General features: G+C 51.0%; 1 protein-coding gene across 2 annotated transcripts; it reads right to left on the reverse strand.

The window, feature by feature from the left end:
- Window positions 1–6,984: 6,984 nt before the first annotated feature.
- On the reverse strand, window positions 6,985–16,961 carry Cdc25b (cell division cycle 25B). 2 transcript variants are annotated; one of them, XM_048348869.1, is made up of 16 exons: window positions 16,724–16,961; window positions 15,794–15,906; window positions 14,595–14,646; window positions 12,694–12,735; window positions 12,533–12,569; window positions 12,217–12,339; window positions 11,985–12,107; window positions 11,729–11,830; window positions 11,253–11,333; window positions 10,958–11,134; window positions 10,654–10,749; window positions 10,094–10,156; window positions 9,836–9,934; window positions 9,492–9,625; window positions 8,285–8,396; window positions 6,985–8,157 (listed from the first exon to the last, which is right to left on the reverse strand). In XM_048348869.1, the coding sequence occupies exons 1-16, from the start codon at window positions 16,903–16,905 to the stop codon at window positions 8,017–8,019; spliced, it is 1,677 nt and encodes a 558-aa protein (XP_048204826.1). In that variant the 5' UTR covers window positions 16,906–16,961; the 3' UTR covers window positions 6,985–8,016. The 2 variants fall into 2 exon arrangements, with proteins under 2 accessions (XP_048204826.1, XP_048204827.1); XM_048348870.1 differs by having other exon boundaries at window positions 12,694–12,838; window positions 16,724–16,742.
- Between the last annotated feature and the right edge of the window lie 1,885 nt (window positions 16,962–18,846).

The following is an 18,846-nucleotide window of genomic DNA, read 5'->3' on the forward strand; positions in this document are numbered from 1 at the left end:
CTATAGCTGTTCCAAGTAGAGGCTTTATCCTCCCCATTTTGTAGATGAGGAAATAGAAGCCCAGTATAGTGAAGTTCCCCCACATGTCCTTGGCTCTGTGCTTGCCAACACATATCAGCCTGTTCCTTCCCCTCCCCTTCCTTGTGGTTCTTCCCCATTTCCTCCTGGTCACCCCAGGGGCTTACTCAGCTCCACATCCCCCAGATCTCTGAAAAAGCATTAGTCTCCGCCCCCTCCACCCCTTCTTACACTCCACTATGAAACCCTGGGAGCTGCCTCCCTGCCCCAGGATTGGATGTCCTAGGAGTCCCCCACCCCCTAGCCTTTAGGGGAAGTGGTCTTGGCTAGGCCCCAGGAGGATAAGGCCATGTGTGATTCGTCCTTTCAAACAGCCACACTTCCTGCAGGGCTGAGTGCCAGGAGACTCCATGAGGCAGCAGAGGCCCAGCCACGTGAGGCCCCTTGTCTTCCCATTGCCCCAGGCAGGCTGAGTCAGAGCCTGGCAGTGCACTCACCCCTTCCCCCAGGGTGTGCGGTCCAGCAAGCACTGAGGGAGGCCAAGGCCACCCTTCCCTCCATCCTTGGCTCCTTGGTGGCCATAGACTCCCTTGTGGGGTGAAAGGCTTTGCCTTCTGTTCCATAACCACCTGTCTGCTTTCAATACTAGGTTGTGAGCAATTACATCTCAGACCTTCTCTCAAGGCAAGATTTTGTTTTTATTTTTACATCTGCAAAGCAGCAACTTCTCTGTTACTCAGCTTACCCTCTCTTGATGGTTTCCCTGGACCCATGGACCTCCTACCCCACAAACAGTTTTATTGCCTATGGAAAGGAGGGTGTCCACTTTCAGAAAGGAAGACTTTTTTTTTTTTTTTTAAATCGTAAGTTTTCTGCATAGCTGTGGAGTTTGGGGGCTGCTAGCAGAAGAACTTGGACCAGTTAACGCACGGCCAGTTATCTACAAAGAGTCCTTTTTTTTTTTTTTTTTTTTTAAGAATTTGATTTGGAAGAAAGCAAGACTTGCACTAAGCTTGCCCGATGTTGCAATACAGGTGTGTGGGAAAACAGGCTGGCTCTGTATTATCCAGTACCTGCCCACACAAGACAAGGCTGGGATCAGAGGCTGCCAGTTGCCAGAGCTCTTTTTTATACACAGAAGCCACACTTTCTGGTTAAGAGGGAAAATTTACAACTTACCAGTTACTTTTTTTTTTCTTTCCAGTTTTAGGGCTTGAACTCAAGGCCTGGGTGCTGTCCTTTAGCTCTTTTGCTCAAAGCTAGCATTCTACCAGTTGGCTCCACTTCTGGTTTTTGAGTGGTTAATTGGAGATGAGTTTCATGGGGACTTTTCTGCCAGGACTGGCTTTGAACCACAATCCTTAGATCTCAGCTTCCTTGAGTAGCTAAGATTAGAGGTATGAGCCACCAAGTGCCCAGCTATAGTTACTTGTTTTCTTTTGTGCTAGTGCTGGGGTTGAACTCAGGCCCTGGGTGCTTTTCCTTGGCTTTTTCACTCAGTGTGGTGCTCTTCCACTTGAGCCAAAGCTCCACTGCTAGCTTTTTGGTAGTTAATTGGAGATAAAAGTCTCACAGACTTTTCCGCCCAAGCTGGCTTTGAAACACAGTCCTTAGATCTCAGCCTCCTAAGTAACTAGGATTATAGGTGTGAGCCACCAGCCGTTTACTAATTTTGAGGAGAATATGGAACAGAACTCTCAGTGATGCGAAGGTGTTTGTGCAAGGACCTTGGAGAACTGTGTGGATAATTCTAAAGCGAGCACATTACCCTACCATATAAAGCACTATTTGCTATTTCCCCAGGTAATGCACCCAGGAAAAGGTGAATGTGTTTTCAGTCTCCTCTTCCCAGAACTGTCTATGCAGAAGGTGTAATATGGAGGTCAGATCTGACCAGTGAAAGAGGGCAGAAGCTGACTCCATCTCTACTATCACCCCTGCCCCCGCTGCTCAGAAGCTGGGGAAGATTCCCCCTCCCTGTAAACAATAGTACCCCCTACTGAATCAGCTACAAATCAGCTATGCCAATTCTAACCCTAACTGGAGTGATAGGTTGGTTCAAGCAGATACTATGTAACAGGTTGTAACCCATTGGCCATCTGTGTGTGGCTTGGCATACTCTATAGGTGGTGTGACTTCATTGGCAACATGCATGTGGCAAGCTTGACCATGGGACCTTGGCATTTATAACCCTGCCCTGAGCGCTACTCGCATGCACTACAGTTCCAGTACTCCCCAAGTCTGGGCTGCGCCCTTAGACTTTAATCTTGCTTTTAGAAATAAAAATGAGGTATTTTTTAGGTATTTTTCCTTTTAGCTGTTACAAAAGAGTAGTTTATTTATAGCCAGAGCTGATACCTCACACCTGTAATATTAGTTACAAAGGAGGCTAAGATCTGAGGATCAAAGTTCAAAGCCAACCCAGGCAAGGAAGTCTGTGAGACTTTTATCTCGAATTGACCATGAAAAAAAGCCAGAAGTAGAGCTGTGGCTCAAGTGATAGAGTGATAGCCTTGAGCAAAAAGAAGCTTGAGGACAGCACCCAGGCCCTGTGTTTAACACACACACACACACACACACACACACTTTATTGGGCTTGGAAGGTAGCTCAGTGGTAGATTGCTTTCTTTGAGTGCTTGTGTGCCTAGGCTTAATCCACAGAACTACAAAGAAAAAAAGTTTATTTTGGCTCATGGTCCAAGGTCAAGGGCCACATCTGGCTTTTCTGCTGGCAGTACAGAGGCAGCCTGTGTAGGGTGTCACATGCTAAGAATCTTTTCTGCTTTTTGTTGTTGTTGTTGTCTTTCTTTCTTTTGGAGGTACTGAGGATGAAACTGAAGCCTTGCTTAGGTATGTGCTCAACCACTGAGCTATGTCCCCAGCTCTGTGTTTGTTTTATGGTGCTAGGAATTGAACCCAGGGCCTTCCACATGCTGAATAAGTACTCCATCCCTGAACTAAAACTCTAGCTGCTGCTGATTCTCCTTTTATTTTTTTAGGCTGATCATGAAGCTTGAACTGGAGCTGATCATGGACATGGACCAGGCCTGGCTGCTGTCCCTGAGCTTTTTGCTGAAGGCTAGTACTCTCCCACTTGAGCCACAGCTCCACTTCTGGCTTTTTGGTCATTGGTTGAAGATAAGAGTCTCCTGGACTGGCTTTAAACTACAAATCAAATCATCTGGAGTAGCTAGGATTACAAGTGTGAGCCACTGGGGCCTGGCTTTTCCTGTTTTTATTCATTTGTTTTTTTAAGATGTCTTGCTGACTTGCTCAGGATGACCTCAAACTGCTAGGTTTACATAATCCTTTTGCTTTAACTTCCTGAGTATGTGGAACTGCAAATGTATATCAATTTATTTTATTTTATTTTTTTGCCAGTCCTAGGGCTTGAACTCAGGGCCTCGCCACTGTCCCTGAACTCTTTTTTTTTTTTTTTTTTTTTTGGCCATTCCTGGGCCTTGGACGCAGGGCCTGAGCACTGTCCCTGGCTTCTTCCCGCTCAAGGCTAGCACTCTGCCACTTGAGTCACAGCGCCACTTCTGGCCATTTTCTGTATATGTGGTGCTGGGGAATCAAACCCAGGGCTTCAAGTATACGAGGCAAGCGCTCTTGCCACTAGGCCATATCCCCAGCCCCCCCTGAACTCTTTTGCTCAAGGCTAGTGCTCTAGCACTTGAGCCCCAGTGCCACTTCTAGTTTTTGAGTGGTTAATTGGAGATAAGAGTCTCACAGGGACTTTTCTGCCTTAGCTGGCTTTGAATCTAGATCTTCAAATCTCAGCCTCCAGAGTAGCTAGGATTACAAGTGTGAGCCACCAGCACTCGGCCTGTACCTTAATTTTTTTTAAATTTTTTTTTTGCCAGTCCTGGGGCTGATCTCAGGGCCTGAGCACTGTTCCTGGCTTCTTTTTGCTCAAGGCTAGCACTCTGCCAACTTGAGCCACAGCGCCACTTCTGGCCTTTTCTATATATGTGGTGCAAAGGAATCGAACCTAGGGCTTATGAGTATAGGAGGCAAGCACTCTTGCCACTAGGCCATATCCCCAGCCCCTGTACCTTAATTTTTTACAGAAAAACTTAAGGACAGAAAAGGGGCTAGGATATTGCTCAATGGTACAGTATGTATGCTCAATATGTATGAGGCCTTAGGCTCAATCCCTTGCACTGTAAAACCAAAAAAAAAAAAAGCTGTATATATCTATATCTATGTCTTTATCTATCTGTCTGTCTTATCTCCATCCATACAGGGCAGACAAATCTGAGAGACTCATCTCCAATTAACCAAAACAACATCAACAACAATAAAAAGCTGGAAGTGGAGGTACGGTTCAAGTGGTAGAGCTCCAGCCTTGAGCAAAAAAGTCAAGCAGGAATTCAAGGCCCTGAATTAAAGTCCCAGTACCAGCACAAATAAAATAAGACAAAACAAACAATCCATTGTTATTGCAAAAGCCTCTGGGAGAGCCAGTCACTCCAAGAACTGGAAGACAGTTCTTCCCCATCCCTTCTGTTTCTCCTCACTTCTGCAGCTTGAGCCTGGCCAGGCACAGGATGTTTGGCCCCAATCTCATGCAGCTCTTTAACCATGTGAGCCAGCTGCACGTGGCAGCTCCCAGTCTCCCCAAAGCCTGGAATTTCAGCCCTACCCTAGCCTTGGCAAAACAACCCTCGAAACTGGCTGGCAGCCCAGGATTTTAAACTGCCTCTCTCCCTGATCTGCTTCCCTTTAATGTCATCCAGAAGAAAGTTAAAGTTTCCACTATGGGGGGGAGGGGAGGGCAATTGGCACCTCTACTGACAGCCTCTAAACTTTTTAAGGACAGGGAGCAAACACTTGGCACTCCCTTACCCAGACCCAGACCCCTGCCTTCTGGATACCAGCACTTGGCTTCTTTGGCACTTCTGTCTTCTGACTCCTCTACCTCCCATCTCTTCAGCAATATGAGCCAAATGCTCTCCAAAGCGCTGAGGAGGCACAATGTCTAAGTGTATCTTCCACGTACTAAGTGTCCCTTGACTGTAGCTGTGTCTGATGGTGGCTTATGAGAGGACATGTGGCTAGGGATATCAGCACCCAGTACACCTGACATGAGGTCTGGGCAGGCTCCCTCATGTCACCCGATAGAGACATACACAGCAGGAGGGAGGCATCCTATCCCCTTTCCCCTAAGCTACTGTGGGACTGAGGTGAGAAGTGAAGGATGGGAGCCCTGGGCAGGCTAGAACATCTCTCTGCTGGTGTGTGTATGTGTGTCTGTCTTGTCTTGGTGCAAGTGAGTTACCTACTCTGATCATCTCACTTGTTTTCCTATGACACCAAAGATGGTGGCCTCACCAGACCACCTGAGCTCAGGGAGAGATAGGCAAGTCTCAGCATGATGGCGCTAAGGCTTACTCACTCTCCTCCCCCACCCTGTCCTTTCTCAGGGGTTCAGACTCTCTTCCTTTTCTAGGGTAAAACCCTTCACCCAAAGAAATGTTCATCTTGGTATCAGCTGCCTACTGGGTAGAGGTGGAAAAGCTTCTCTCCTTCAGCAGAGGCCCAGCCCCCAAGTATCAAAACCATTTCCCAGCATGTTCTACCCTTTCGAGAATGAAACTAAGCCTTCAGGCTTAGAAACATGGAAGGACCCGGTGACTGAGGCCTCCAATCCTAGCTACTCAGGATGCTGAGCTCTGAAGATTGTGGATTGACGCTAACCTGAGAAGTAAAGCCCCCATGAGACTCTATCTCTAATTAACCAAAAACTGGAAGTGGCACTGTGGCTCAAAGTGGTAGTGTTAGCTTTGAACAAGAGCTCAGGGACTGCCCAGGCCCTGAGTTCAAGCCCCACAACTGACAAGAGGGGGAAAAAAAAGCAAAAAAGCATGGCAGGCAGACTGGAGATCTAGTAGGTGTTATTTATTTATATTCAGTCAGGAGAGTGGAGTTCTTGTTCCAGTAGGAAAGAACCTCCACTTTGCCATATGCAAAATAGACAATTTCACCACCTCTCTCTAAATATACACACCCATAGAAAGTGGCAGCACACCTGCTATGGGGCACTCTGGATTATTATTTCCCAGCGGAAAGCATCAATTGCAAGGCTTCGTGCATGCTAGGCAAGTGCTGGACCTGTGAATTCTTTTTTTGCCAGTCCTGGAGCTTGAACTCAGGGCCTAAGCACTGTCCTTGGCTTCTTTTTGTTCAATGCTAGCACTCTACCTCTTGAGCCACAGCTCCACTTCTGGCTTTTTCTGTTTATGAGCACTCTACTGCTCAGCCACATTCCCAGCCCCTGGGCCTGTGAATTCTTAACCTAGCCCTTGTATCAAGCAAAGGCACCATATTATTTAGTTTTATGGGGTCCTATAATCACTAGCTTATATCTGGGGGTCATCTATAGTGATATTCAAAAGGAATCTCTTCAGGGATTCCAAACTCAAATCTGGTTCTTTAAAATTGACCTTTTGCCAGTCTTTTGAGGGGGGAAGTGAGGCTGAGGGGGAGGGATCCTAAAAGATCATGCCAGTTCATCCTGAGGAAAATGGGAGCCATTGGCAATTCTTGAAGAGTGGTGGAGTCACTCTTGCCATTTGGTGTATGATTTAAGGGTGAAATCAGTACTTGGGCAGCCAGGTAAGGGGGAAGGTGGCTGAATTAAGTCTCATGCAAGAGGTTTAAGACTTATGAGAAAGCTGGGCACTGGTGGCTCATACCTATAATCCTAGCTACTCCGGAGACAAAGATCAGGGGATCATAGTACAAAGCCAGCTTGGACAGGAAAGTCCATAAGACTCCTATCTCCAATAAACCACTCAGTGCTGTGGCTCAAGTGGTGGATTCCTAGCCTTGAACCAAAGAAGATGAAACAATGCCCAGACACTGAGTTCAAGCCCCAGGACTGGCAAAAATAAAAGGCTTAAGAGAGCACAGAATAGGGTCTCCTGAAATCTTATCCAGGATCCCACTTTGACACCAGACTGGTTATTAAGCTTGCTCAGTGCTTTATTGAACCAAGGCCCCAACAGATGACTCATCAGGACCTTCCCGCACAGCCCTTCCTTCCCACATGTTGACATTCGAATCCAGAGGTTGCTTATTCCTTGGTTTAGCTGCTTCCATGACATTGACTCTTCAATACTTCCCAAAGCTAAATGTAAAGAATTTTTTTCCACACAGATACACATACACACATTCCTGCCACAGGCTGTCACACTCACCAAAACACTCAGTGTGTGCTTGTGTGTACAAGGCACTGTGCATCCATGGCCACCCATCCATCTAGCTGCCTGTGACAGAATAGCAGCAAGTTCTGACAGGCCAGAACAGGGTTCATAACAGTGGGGACAGGGCTCCTAGACCCCCAAAGCTAGGAACATTCCTGGGGGAACAAAAGCCAGGACCATGTAGGTAACTGATGTTTGACTCTCATCCCAGTTGTAAGGGGAGAGGGGAGCTATATAGCCAGTAAATGTGTCCTGAGACATATAAAAGTCAGAATATCAAAAAACAAGCCTGCAGATAATACTAGGACAGGAAAGAGTAAGCGCTTATGTTTAAGTTGTAGGTGCTCGTGCAGAGGGACAGGAGAGAGGAAAGGAGAATGAGGCAAGGCAAGGTGACACACATACCATGACTCCTGCAGAGACTAGAGGCAGCCTCCTGCTTCCCAGGCCGTGAAAGGGCTGACAAAGGGCTTTTCTGGACACACAAAAGACAGTTAACCCAAAGAAAAAAGAAGAAAAGCAAAACAAAGGCTCCTGCTAAACATAAAGTACTTCCTTCTGAGCTGGTACTAGTTCACCAGGTTCAGCTCTTCAGGTGACAAAGTACACACAATACACCAAGATATGGAAAATGACTGGACTGAGACAAGGAGAGTTGAGGACAAGGGCAGATGGCCACACCCAGCCATCTTTCCCTAGTTAGCACCTGAGGCGGCCTGCAGGCCCATGGGACCACCGGCCCCAGGCCTCGCAAGGCAAGGAAGGTGGCAGGACCAACACTGGCCCCTCATTGATCCTGCAGCCTGCTACAGAGCTCGCGTCGGCTCCGCTCCCCAGCCCAGCTCCGTGTCTTGAGACGGAAGGACCTCATCTCAGCTCTAAAGTTCTCATGGTTCATGGGCCGGTAGTCACGGGGCTCACAGAACTCCTAGGGTAGGATGAGAGGGGTCTGTTAACAGGAGGAAAGGGGTAACTCTTTTCAGGGGAAGGGGACCTAGCCCTCCCTCAGCAGACCACAGGTCACACATGGGCAACTGTGGCCACCCCACCATTACCGGGTACTGTGGGAAGAATTCCCTGTAGCCGCCTTTGAGGATGTACATCTCAGGGTAGTACAGGCTGGGGTAGTCATTGGCAGCGCGGTCCCGTTCCCTGACGAATCGGCACCTGGAAGACCAAAGATGGAGGTAGGGAAGGAGAGGGTAGGAACTGGCAATGTGGCAGGGTACACGCTAGGGTACCAGTTCCCTGGACCCTCCTTTGAGGGTCCAGGAATGTGAGCAACAGGATCAGTCTGGTTGGATACTGGGTAAAAGGCTGGAGTGACAGCAGGAAGGAGGAAAATTAAAGGGTTGGCCTTTGTTTCTGGAAAGCAGTTACACAACTTTTATTAGAGCAATCTGTGAGCTGCACTGGGAGAGAGAGTGTGTACTAAATGTGCATATTATAAGAGAAACAGCCAAAAAGCTCCTGATTAGACTCAGGACCAAAGGTGGGAGCCATGGGCTGGAATCTCAAGAGAGAGGAGGGCTACAGGGGAGCGTGCCATGTGAAGAGCATGTGGGGACAGATTAGCCATGGAGGCACTGGCAGTCAGATGGAGCAGGTGACAACCCTGGAACAGGAAGCAGACAGAGGAGAAATAGCCAGGACAGCACATGAACATAGCTGGGCACTGATGGCTCTAGCTATGAAGGAGACTGAGATCTGAGGACCCTGGATTGAAGCCAGCCCAGGCAGAAAAGTCTGTGAGACTCTTATCTCCAATTAACCACCAGAAAACTGGAAGTAGCACTGTGGCTTATATGGTAGAGCACTAGCTTTAAGCAAAAGAGCTCAGGGATAACACCCAGACTCAAGAGTTCAAGCCCCAGGATGGACAAAAGGAAAAAAAAAGAAGATGAACATAGACAGGGGAGAAATAAGTAAAGGAGGCTGAGGGCCTTTGGGGAAACCAAAGCCATGATTCCAGAAGGACCAAATGATACATAACACTGGAAATGTGAGCACCATGGAATATGGGGATGGGGTTGACAGCAGGACTTTTGCACTTTTCACGAACGACATTGCTGGAGACTAGCACCATATTTGGAAGGAGGGCAGGTGGCACAGCAGGTGAACCTGAGGCCGGATGGGATGGGCAATGAGGGGAGAGAGAGTAGGTCTCCTATAGTAGGGGGATAAATCAATGCCAGACATTGGATGAAGCCTGGGCAAGGAAGGCCAAAGGCAGGCACTATCTGGTTAGCTGGTTAGACTCACATTCGAGGCCCACGCTCTGATGAAAATTCACAGTGGAATATGAGGATGATTCTCTTGTCTAGGTTACAGAGGGACAAAGGGCTCTGTAGCAGGTAGGTCTCGATGTCTCGCTCCAGGGGCAAGTTCACAGCTGACTGTTAGAGGAATTGGAAGGGGGAAGGGGGTCAAGCCACAGCCTTTCTCCCTAGAGAGAGACCCTTCTCCCTTGCAGTTCCCAGACAAGTGGGGTCCCACGTTTCTCTGAGCGGGCCCTTGAGAGAAGGTCCAACTTCCTCTGCCATTCAAACTCTGGGCAGGGGGACCTGAATCAGGTTGATGTACCTCTCCCCAACGCCCTGTCTCACCTTGATGTGTCCACCTTCATACTCATAGGGGTATCTGCAGTCTACAACCACGAACTTTTCCACAATGTTGCTGAACTTGCCCATCAACAGTGCCACCATCTGCAGGAGGCAACGGGGGATGAAGCCAGTAGGTAAGGCTGGCAGCCAAGGACTGGCCTCTCCACCTTCTGCTGGTCTGAACATGCAGCCCGTCCCCAGGGGAGGTCAACAGCCAAGGAGATACCAAATGCACCTAGAAAGTGGCTCAACTCTGCTTACAGTTTCTGGTGAGATGTACTTGAGGTCCTGGTGTTTCCCATCCACAGTCTGAAGCAGGAAGGCCTGAGGGGAAGGTGACAGATAGAGATGGAGTCAAAGGAGAAAGTGAAGGCCTTGAGATGCAGGGAAAAGATAAAAGCTTTGATCCTAAGCCCAGAGGCCACACTTGGGCTTCCAAATTCAACTATGGTTCCCAGAGCTGCTAAGAGGTGCCTCCCGGAGCTAATACCCAAGACATAAGCTTCTGAGAGGAAGCAAAGAAGAAAATAGAAGAAATGAATTTTCTTCTTCCTGCCCCAGGCTCTGTGAGACCAGAGGTGAGGCAGAAGAAGGCTCCATGCTATATATAGCCATTAGTTTGGAATTGTTTTTCAATCATCAGGTGCCTGGACATCAAGAGACCAAGGAGAAACAGAAGGAGGACCCTTGGAGGGATCAAAGGATGAAAAGATTCAAAGGAAAAGAAAAAGGTAGCTTCTGAGGAAAGAGCCAAAGTAGCCCCAGGGGTAGGGTCCACAGTGGGTAATGGGCCAAGCTTCCTGAGGGCTTCCTGTTAATACCTTGGAGTAATCTCCAATTAGTCCACGGTGGTCACTGTCTAGGATGCTCTCAATCTCATCATGACACAGTGACTTTGAGCGGAGGACACGGGCTTTCTGGAAGACAAGGCAGATGGGAAGCCAGAGTCAGGAATGAGGTTGTCTCTCAGTGCTCTGTCTGCCTGGGACCCCATTTTCCTGCTATACCCAGGACCATCTGAGTTATATCCCAGACAATATCCACTGACATTGCCACAAATATGGCCAAGAGGAGGACGGCCCAGACAGGTGGGCACCAACTGCACAATCCGAAGAAAACACTCACGGGTTCTTCAGGCTGCGGCTGCTCCTCAAGGGGGGTCAAACTCCTCCTCCGCTTGCTCTGGACAGGTGTGTCCTTGTCCTGGGGCCGATCCAGTCTCTTGAGGATGGGCCGGATTACACTGCAGGGCATGGATGGAGAGCGGAAGAGCCGCTGGCACTTGTTGAACACGATGAGGTCCTGAAGGGAGCAGTAGACCCAGGGGTCAGAACTCCCAATCTTCCAACCCCAAATCCCACCTACTGGGGAGGGCCTCATCCCTCCACATCTTTAAGGGAGAACCACCCCAGATACCCACTTGCTCTTCTTCTTTATCCAGTGTTTTGACCAGTGGAGCACTAATGAGGCTCTCCATGCCTGGAGGAACAGCGGTGTCATCCTAAGGTCAAACCAGCAAGGACATGGTCACAACCTCAGGCCACAGGACCAATTCCTCAAGCTCTGAATCCAACACAGCTTTGCCTGCCTCCCAACAACACCAGGCCCACAGTCCTCCTGACTCAGCTAGCTCCCCCAAAACCCAAAGCTGCAGGGACCCACTTACTGCTGAGGCCTACACCGAGCAGTGAGATGTCCCCCTCCCTGCCCAGCCACCTGCTCTTCTCTGATTGGCCAGACATGAAGCTGTGACTTCAGTTACCTCTAATTCTTCTTCTGACATTGGTATGAGGTCATAGTCTTGCTGTAGAGGCCCAGAGCTCTCCTCTTGGGGTGGGGGTAGTTCCAGGGAAAGGGGGGTAGGGGCTTGGTAATGAGCCATTGCTCTTTGTGTACCTTTAAGTCATTCTCCAGGATGTCCACAAACCCATCATCATCCTCAGTAGACCCTTCAGCAGGGACTAGTTCCTCTACCATCTTCTGCTCTGGAGTGAGACACTGTCCAAATGACACAGACCAGGTGTTCAGTGGTGTAGACTGATATCCTTTCTAAGGGCAGGTCCTCAATGTCTGGGGGAGTTTTAGACCACCCTTTCCTTCCCCCAAGCCTCCTTGTCAAAGACCCAGAAAGGGTTAAGCTCTCTTCATATACCATCAAATCAGGGGCTGAGCTTGGTCTCTGGGTAAAGGCCTCTCTGCGGCTGGCCCAGTCCGCCAAAGCTTGGGCAGGGCTGGCCTGTGTGGGCTTCCATGGCATCTTGAAGACAAATCCATCCTGTGGGCAAGATGCCAGAGGAGGTGACTGGATGCTATGAGACTACCCCCTGCATCCCCCACTCCCTGCTATCCCCAGAGTCCCCCTAGCACAGCCTCTGGAAGCACACATTTTCTTTGTCGTCTCCTGGGTTGTTGGCAGCTGCACCATCCGCCTTGCTCTTTTTCCAGCTGTCCCGGGCTTGGGAGTTGGTGATGTTCCGTAGTACAGGGCTGTGACCCAGCAGCCTCACCTAGGGAGCCAGGAAGAGCCGCGGGTACTGAAGGCTGCATTCCTCTGCCACCACTCAGGCCCTAGCTTCTCTCACCTGGTTCCCACACTCCTGACCCACCCAGCCAGTCCTCTGGGAGATGACCTGGGGCAGTCTCCTGCCCCTGCCTGGCCTGCAGGCCTAAGCTCCCTGCTAGGCCCCAGCAGATACTCACCGGCAAGGACTGAAAGCGTCTTATGGCAAACTGCTCACTGCAGAAAATACAGGGACAGGTCAGGGCTGGAAGAGTTAAGGGTGGGTAGGAGGTCTCTGAAACAGATTCCTCTATACCCCAAGGGACAGCCTGAGCTGGACAGGACAGGAAGCAATACTTACTTGCGAATAACCCGGCTAGCTGCCTGGATGGCCTGTTCAAATCTAGGAGAGAGAAGAGTGGACCCATCTGCTCTGCAGCCTGTGGCCCAATCCACAAAGGCCAGGTGAAAGGGAGGGTCAGGAAGAAATCCACTATTTATAGGCCCTAGGTATTGGGGAGCGGGGGAGGGGAGGAGGGAAGGGGAGGAGAGGAGAAAGGGGAGAGGGCTTGAGATTTTACATGCTGCCCTGAATGGGAAAGGGCCCAGAGATAGACAACTGGGGCAGGTCAAAGGGTCACTGAGGCGTCACCAAGGCAACAAGTCTGCCAGCCTATACCAGCAAGCCTGCAGGCCTTCCACCTGTATGCAAATCACCTTAGTACAGCCATATGGCCACCAGAAAAGGCATCCATCCATCCCATGGTAACAGGTCATGGGTATCCAGCAATATGGGCTTCCCTCCCCCTGTGAGGAGCTGGCGGGCCTCCTTTTAGGACAGGGGTCTGCCTTTAGTGGTCCCCTAGATCAGCCCCAGCCTACCAAAGCAGACATCCTAGTGACAAATGTGCAGGGTCACATCCTCTCCTCCCTCCCATGGAATTTTCCAGGACTCAACGGTTGTCCCACCCCCTCCTTCTGTCTCAGAAGAAGCCAGCAGGCAAGAAATTCCAGCAGATGTTTCTTTTGAGGTTGGAGCAGAAGCTTCTGTATGTCTGCCCCAGCCCCCAGCTAGGCTCCTGCAGACCACCTGCCATGTAGGCAGAGCTTTTGTCTACACACACACACACCAGCTTTGTGAAAAACAGGCAAAGCAGGTGCAAAGGTGGGGTGCCCCTCCCCTCAGAGGGGGCTGTGTTCCTGGCATCAGGCATGACCAATTTAATTGGTTTGGTTTCCAATCTGCAGCTGGGCCTTGGGAGTAAGGCAAGGAAAATGCTGCCTTGCCACTAAAAATCAACACCCAGAGTCTACCCACCCCCACCCAATTCTGTTTCCTGTTTATGAACAAACCCTGAGTGCAGCCTAGTCTGATCAAAACCAACAGGAGGAAACGGTCATTGCCCTAAACCCAAAGCCATAGTCCCTTAGCTCAGGCTGGGGATGCCCAGCTGTCCCTACTAATGGCTGGCAGCTGCTCTGCCTAATGGGCTGTAACAGCCGGATGGGAACAGGTGTGTTCTGGAAGGTACTAGCTATGCCAGGGGTGGCTGGGGGGAGAAGGGGAGATGTCCAGTGCAGATCCCACCAGCTTTCTCTCTACTCCCATTGACAGATGGGGCCAAGGGTCATTAAAACTATAGGCTGTAGATGGGCTAAACATTATCTGCAGGCATAGAGCGAGTTAAGAGTTTTTAATTCGCTGGCCCATATTTTCAGGTGATTTTTGTTTTGTTTTGGTATTTTTGGTTTTCCTTCTTTCCCTCCATGTTGGCAGTCCTGGGGTTTGAACTCAGAGCCTTACACTTGCTAGGCTAGTAGTCTTCAACTTGAGCCACTCCACCAACCTCATGTCTGGTTTTCTTGAGATTGGGTCTCACTATGTAGCCCAGGCTAACCTTGAACTCACTACCTTCTTCTTCAGCTACCTGAATGCTAGGGTAATAGGTGTGTACCACCATGCCTGGCAGGGCCATATTTTTAAACTTAATTATTTCATACAGAAAAAATATGGACAAGAAAAAAAATGGATATATTAGTTGGTCCTGAAAGACAAGGGCTCATTGGAGTCAAGTATTCTTTACTCCCAGGGACCACTGTCCCTAACATGCTTGGTCCTCAGCCCACTCATGAAACAGGAGCAGATTCCCAAGGCCTGGGAAGGGCTAGTTGGCCCAAGGCTCCTATGAGTCTATACAACTACCATTCCCAAAGACAGGGATAGACTCTTTAGTGGTAGGGAGTCTTTCCATCTCTACTTACGTTTGCTCTGCCATCTTGAGGTCCATAGGGCTGGGAGAATCCATGCCAAGACCTGAGGGAACAGAGCACCTTAGTTTGAAGGTAGCAGTATTGTCTGTTTACTCCCCCCCTCCCCATCCCAATAAGAGAAAACAAACCCTGTTTTGAGATCTTGACACACTGAAAAGAAAGTGAAACAAAACCTACCAGTGACTCTGAGCATGGCGCATTATCCCCCAAAGAGGATCAGGGCTCCACTTTACTGTAGAATTTGTGGTGGTGTTTTTTGTTTTTTTTGTTTTGTTTTGTTTTCCATTGGTCATGTGGCTTGAACTCAGGGCCTGGGTACTGCCCCTGTGTTTTTTCACTCAAGGCTAGCACTCTACCACTTCTTGAGCCACAGTGCCACTTCCAGTTTTCTGGTAGTTAATTGGCAATAAGAAATTCACAGACTTGAACCGTGATCCTCAGATCTCAACCTCTTGAGTAGCTTGGACTACCAAAAAGTCAGAAGTGGAGCTGTGGTTCAAGTAGTAGAACACTAACTTTGAGCAAAAATGCCCAGACATTGCCCAGGTGCTGAGTTCGAGCCCCAGGATGGGCAACAATTTTTTTTTTAAATCAGAATATTCCTAAGCACTTTTCTTAACCTGGGCTAAAATAAATTTGGGAGAGACAATGGCTTTCTAAGAAAAACAGTTACAGGGGCTGGGGATATGGCCTAGTGGCAAGAGTGCTTGCCTCGTATACTTGAAGCCCTGGGTTCGATTCCCCAGCACCACATATACAGAAAATGGCCGAAGTGGCGCTGTGACTCAAGTAGCAGAGTGCTAGCCTTGAGCGGAAGAAGCCAGGGACAGTGCTCCGGCCCTGAGTCCAAGGCCCAGGACTGGCAAAAAAAAAAAAGAAAGAAAAACAGTTACAGAATTGAAAAATGTTCTAAAAAGACTGTGTGTTTTCTAGGTGGAGCTGTGGTTTAGCTAAGGCGAGTTTGGCGCCAGGTTTTGAATAGGTAAGATCTCACCTCCCACAGCAGGGCCCCGCCCTAGGCATCCTTCCCGGTCTACATTAGGTGTGTCTTCCTCCCGGTTTTGTGGGCAGGGTGGGGGAGGTTCCAGGGCTCAGTAGGTTGTGGGAAAGATATTAAATTAATGACTAGGGAAGTCAGGAGGCCCATGGCACTGGAGGACTTCCCCTCCCCAGGGGGCCCCCAGAATTACCTGCATCAGAAGATTCGGAGGACTCAGATGACAGGGATGACTCAGATGCCCGCCTAGACATAACCAGCCGGCTACGGACGGTCAGGCTCCTGGTCAGACTCTTTGGGGTCTCACTGGGAAGGGAAAAGAAACCCAGGAAAAGGACAAAAGTAAATAAATGTGTAGCTCAAGGGTTGGCTGGCCAACCTCGCCACATTCCACCCATCCAGCCTCTGCACTGCTCAGAGAGGCAGCCCCCCTTACTGAGGGCAACACCCCCCAAACGACTCCATAGGGTGATCATATCACTTTTCAGGTCAAAGTGGCTTAATTCCACTGAGGCCCTAAAGTGTCTTCTCTGAATTGATCCTTTTAGGAAAAATTCTCTCAGGTGCAGGGAGGGATGAGCCCCAATAGGATGAAGGAGGCTGCAGGTAGAAAAACAACTCAGAAGGGCCCCAGTGATTCAGACTCAAGTCTACCCACGAGCCTTCTAGGGTCGAAGGCCCAGTCCTGGGTCCACTATAGCAGCTCAGACACAGCCTTGGACCCCCCTACAGGTCTGCTTAGAGAGCAGGATCAGCCCGAGGAAGGAGGGAAGGTGGTGGGTTGGACTCGTGGGAAGCGCTGCTAGGCCACCCTCAAGTTCCGTTCAAAGCTCTGAGATACCCTTGCCTGGGGCAGAACGGTGGCATCGGGGCACAGATTAGGGAGGCCGAGGGGTGGAGGCGCAATGAGGGATGGGGAGGGGAAAAGGGGGTCCCCAGCAGGTCACGGGTAGGGCGAATGGGGCTGCAACCTCCGTTTCTGTACCCTTGAGACCTCAGGCCCTCGAAGGGCGCCTCTGCACGTCCTCACCCCTTAAAATGGATTCGGTTCCCAGGACCAGATCCCCCGGGGCCCGGCCTCCCATTCCACATTCCCTCCCCCCCCTTCTCTGGGGCGTCCTACCTGCCGAGGCCAGTGAGGCTGTGCATGGTCTTGGTGAGGGTGGTGACTGGAGAGGACGTGGCCGCCCGCTCCGGAGATCGCAGCCGGAGGCCCGGGAGATGACCTGGACGCTGGGCGCCACCGCGCACGCTGGCCGGACTGAGAGCCGAGTCCGGCTCCGGCTCCGGCTGGGGCACCTCCATAGCGGCCGGGGCCGACAGACGCCGGGCACAGCGGGCTGGAACCGGAGAGGGAGCGGGCTGGGGTCGGGAGGAGGGGGGAGGGAGAGCAGGAGGGAGACGCGGGTGGAGAGGGATGCGGGGCGGGAGGGAGGGAGGGGGGACGCGGGGCCCGGCGTCGGCGGCTCGGGAAGCCTCAGGTTGCAGCTGCCACCGCCACCTCCTTATATATTCGAAAAATAACAGCGGCCGCGCTGCCGGACGCCGCCAATGGGGGCGCGGGTTAGAGGAGGGGCGGGACCGGGGGGCGGGCCCCTCGGGGCGTGCAGGGCGACGGCTGGACAAGCCCGGCCCGCCCAATTTGTGGGTCTTGGGTGGAGCCGAGGAGAGTTGGGGTTTATCTCACACACCCCACCCTATCCCGTACATCCCTGTCCCTCGTCCCCCCCCCACCCCCGCCCCACACACACACCGCGCGCCCGCATTTCTGCGGCGCGTAGATCTCGGTTTCCACCATTCCGCTCCTTGGGGTGCAGTTTGGAGCCGGACACCCCCACCTACGGAAAGCTGCACACCAGAGGGGGACCTCGGGGACCCCTCGCCGGTGTGGCCTCGCTTGCCCGGCACCCCTGGGGAGCCTGAGATGCTCCACCTGGATGCAGCAGTTTGCCAAACACAGCTGTGCGTTTCCGGTCCCGTTTTGCAGACCGGGGCGTTGAGGCGTGGAGAAGGTTACTAGCTCGTTGAAGGTCACGGCTTGTGAGCACCGTGCTCCCCCTGGGAGCCCCGGGGCCGCGCCGCAGCACACCGCGGCAGCTCAGAGCAGGGGCCAAGAGCAATTCGCAAGCTGAGGTGCCAGGGTAGGTAGGAGGTGGGCAGGAGGTGGGCTGCGGGAGAGCGGGGTTAGGGAGGGTAGGAGCGGAACTGACGTGTTTCACCCCGCAGTCTTAGGAAAGGCTCTGAAGGGGATGGATTTAGGCCAGGGATTTCTGCTGTGGCCAAGATGGGGGTCTCCACCACCAAAGATGTGACTAACACCCATTGATGGCTTGGCTAACTTGGTATGCCAATGACACCATACTGTTTAATTGGTATTGGATGACCAGGGAAGCTGAATTTGTCATTAACACCTTCCAATTATCTAATCACCTCCAAGCCACGCCTACTTTTCTGAAAGGAGCTAGTGGGTGGTTAGATTTTTGCATCCCCCCGCCCCCCTTCTCAAGAAAGAGCCCCTGGCTGGGTGGGGGGGTTACAGCTCAGGAAGGCAAGAACTGAGAATCACCTTGCCCACCTTGCTTTGCAGAACCAAGCTTTCTCTTCCCCCAGGTGCACTCAGTTGGGCCTGGGGGCAAAGGACCTGAGGCAGCCCAGGACCTGGGAGGGGGCACTGAATAGGCAGGTGTGGGAAGGCAAGCAGAAAGGAAGGCCCTAGACCCATCAGAGAAGAATGAACTAGGTGAGAACCAAGACCTGTCCTCAGCATTTTGCCTAGCCAGGTGGACACATTTCCGGTTCAGGCTCCATGCCTCTCACCCTGAGGGCTACATTCTCAAAATCAACACAAGTTCTTCCATCAACCCCCACCCAACACCGACACCTCCACTGGGTCTGTGATTGACAGATTTGATGTGTTGACTTTGAAAATCGTTGGGGGGGCTGGGGATATGGCCTAGTGGCTTGCCTCCTATACTTGAAGCCCTGGGTTCGATTCCCCAGCACCACATATACAGAAAATGGCCAGAAGTGGCGCTGTGACTCAAGTGGCAGAGTGCTAGCCTTGAGCAAAGAGAAGCCAGGGACAGTGCTCAGGCCCTGAGTCCAAGGCCCAGGACTGGCCAAAAAAATAATAATAAAAAAAAAAATCGTTGGAATCTCACAGGGGGTGGGGGTGTGGGGGGGTGTCTATGGGCCAGTAAAGGGTGGGAAAACAGGACCATAGAGGGGTCCTCCAAAGCATCTATG

The sequence above is a fragment of the Perognathus longimembris genome, chromosome 6, assembly GCF_023159225.1.
Source record: "Perognathus longimembris pacificus isolate PPM17 chromosome 6, ASM2315922v1, whole genome shotgun sequence".
NCBI classification, from domain to species: Eukaryota; Metazoa; Chordata; class Mammalia; order Rodentia; family Heteromyidae; genus Perognathus; species Perognathus longimembris.

What these genes read in the sequence shown, in the direction of transcription:
- Cdc25b (XM_048348869.1), bottom strand. Translation starts at nt 16,905, where the DNA reads ATGGAGGTGCCCCAGCCGGAGCCGGAGCCGGACTCGGCTCTCAGTCCG. An exon ending in TCCTGGAGAATGACTTAAAG is followed by an intron (nt 11,334 to 11,728) that starts GTACACAAAGAG and finishes GTTTGACCTTAG; the next exon opens with GATGACACCGCTGTTCCTCC. An exon ending in TGGATAAAGAAGAAGAGCAA is followed by an intron (nt 11,135 to 11,252) that starts GTGGGTATCTGG and finishes TGCTCCCTTCAG; the next exon opens with GACCTCATCGTGTTCAACAA.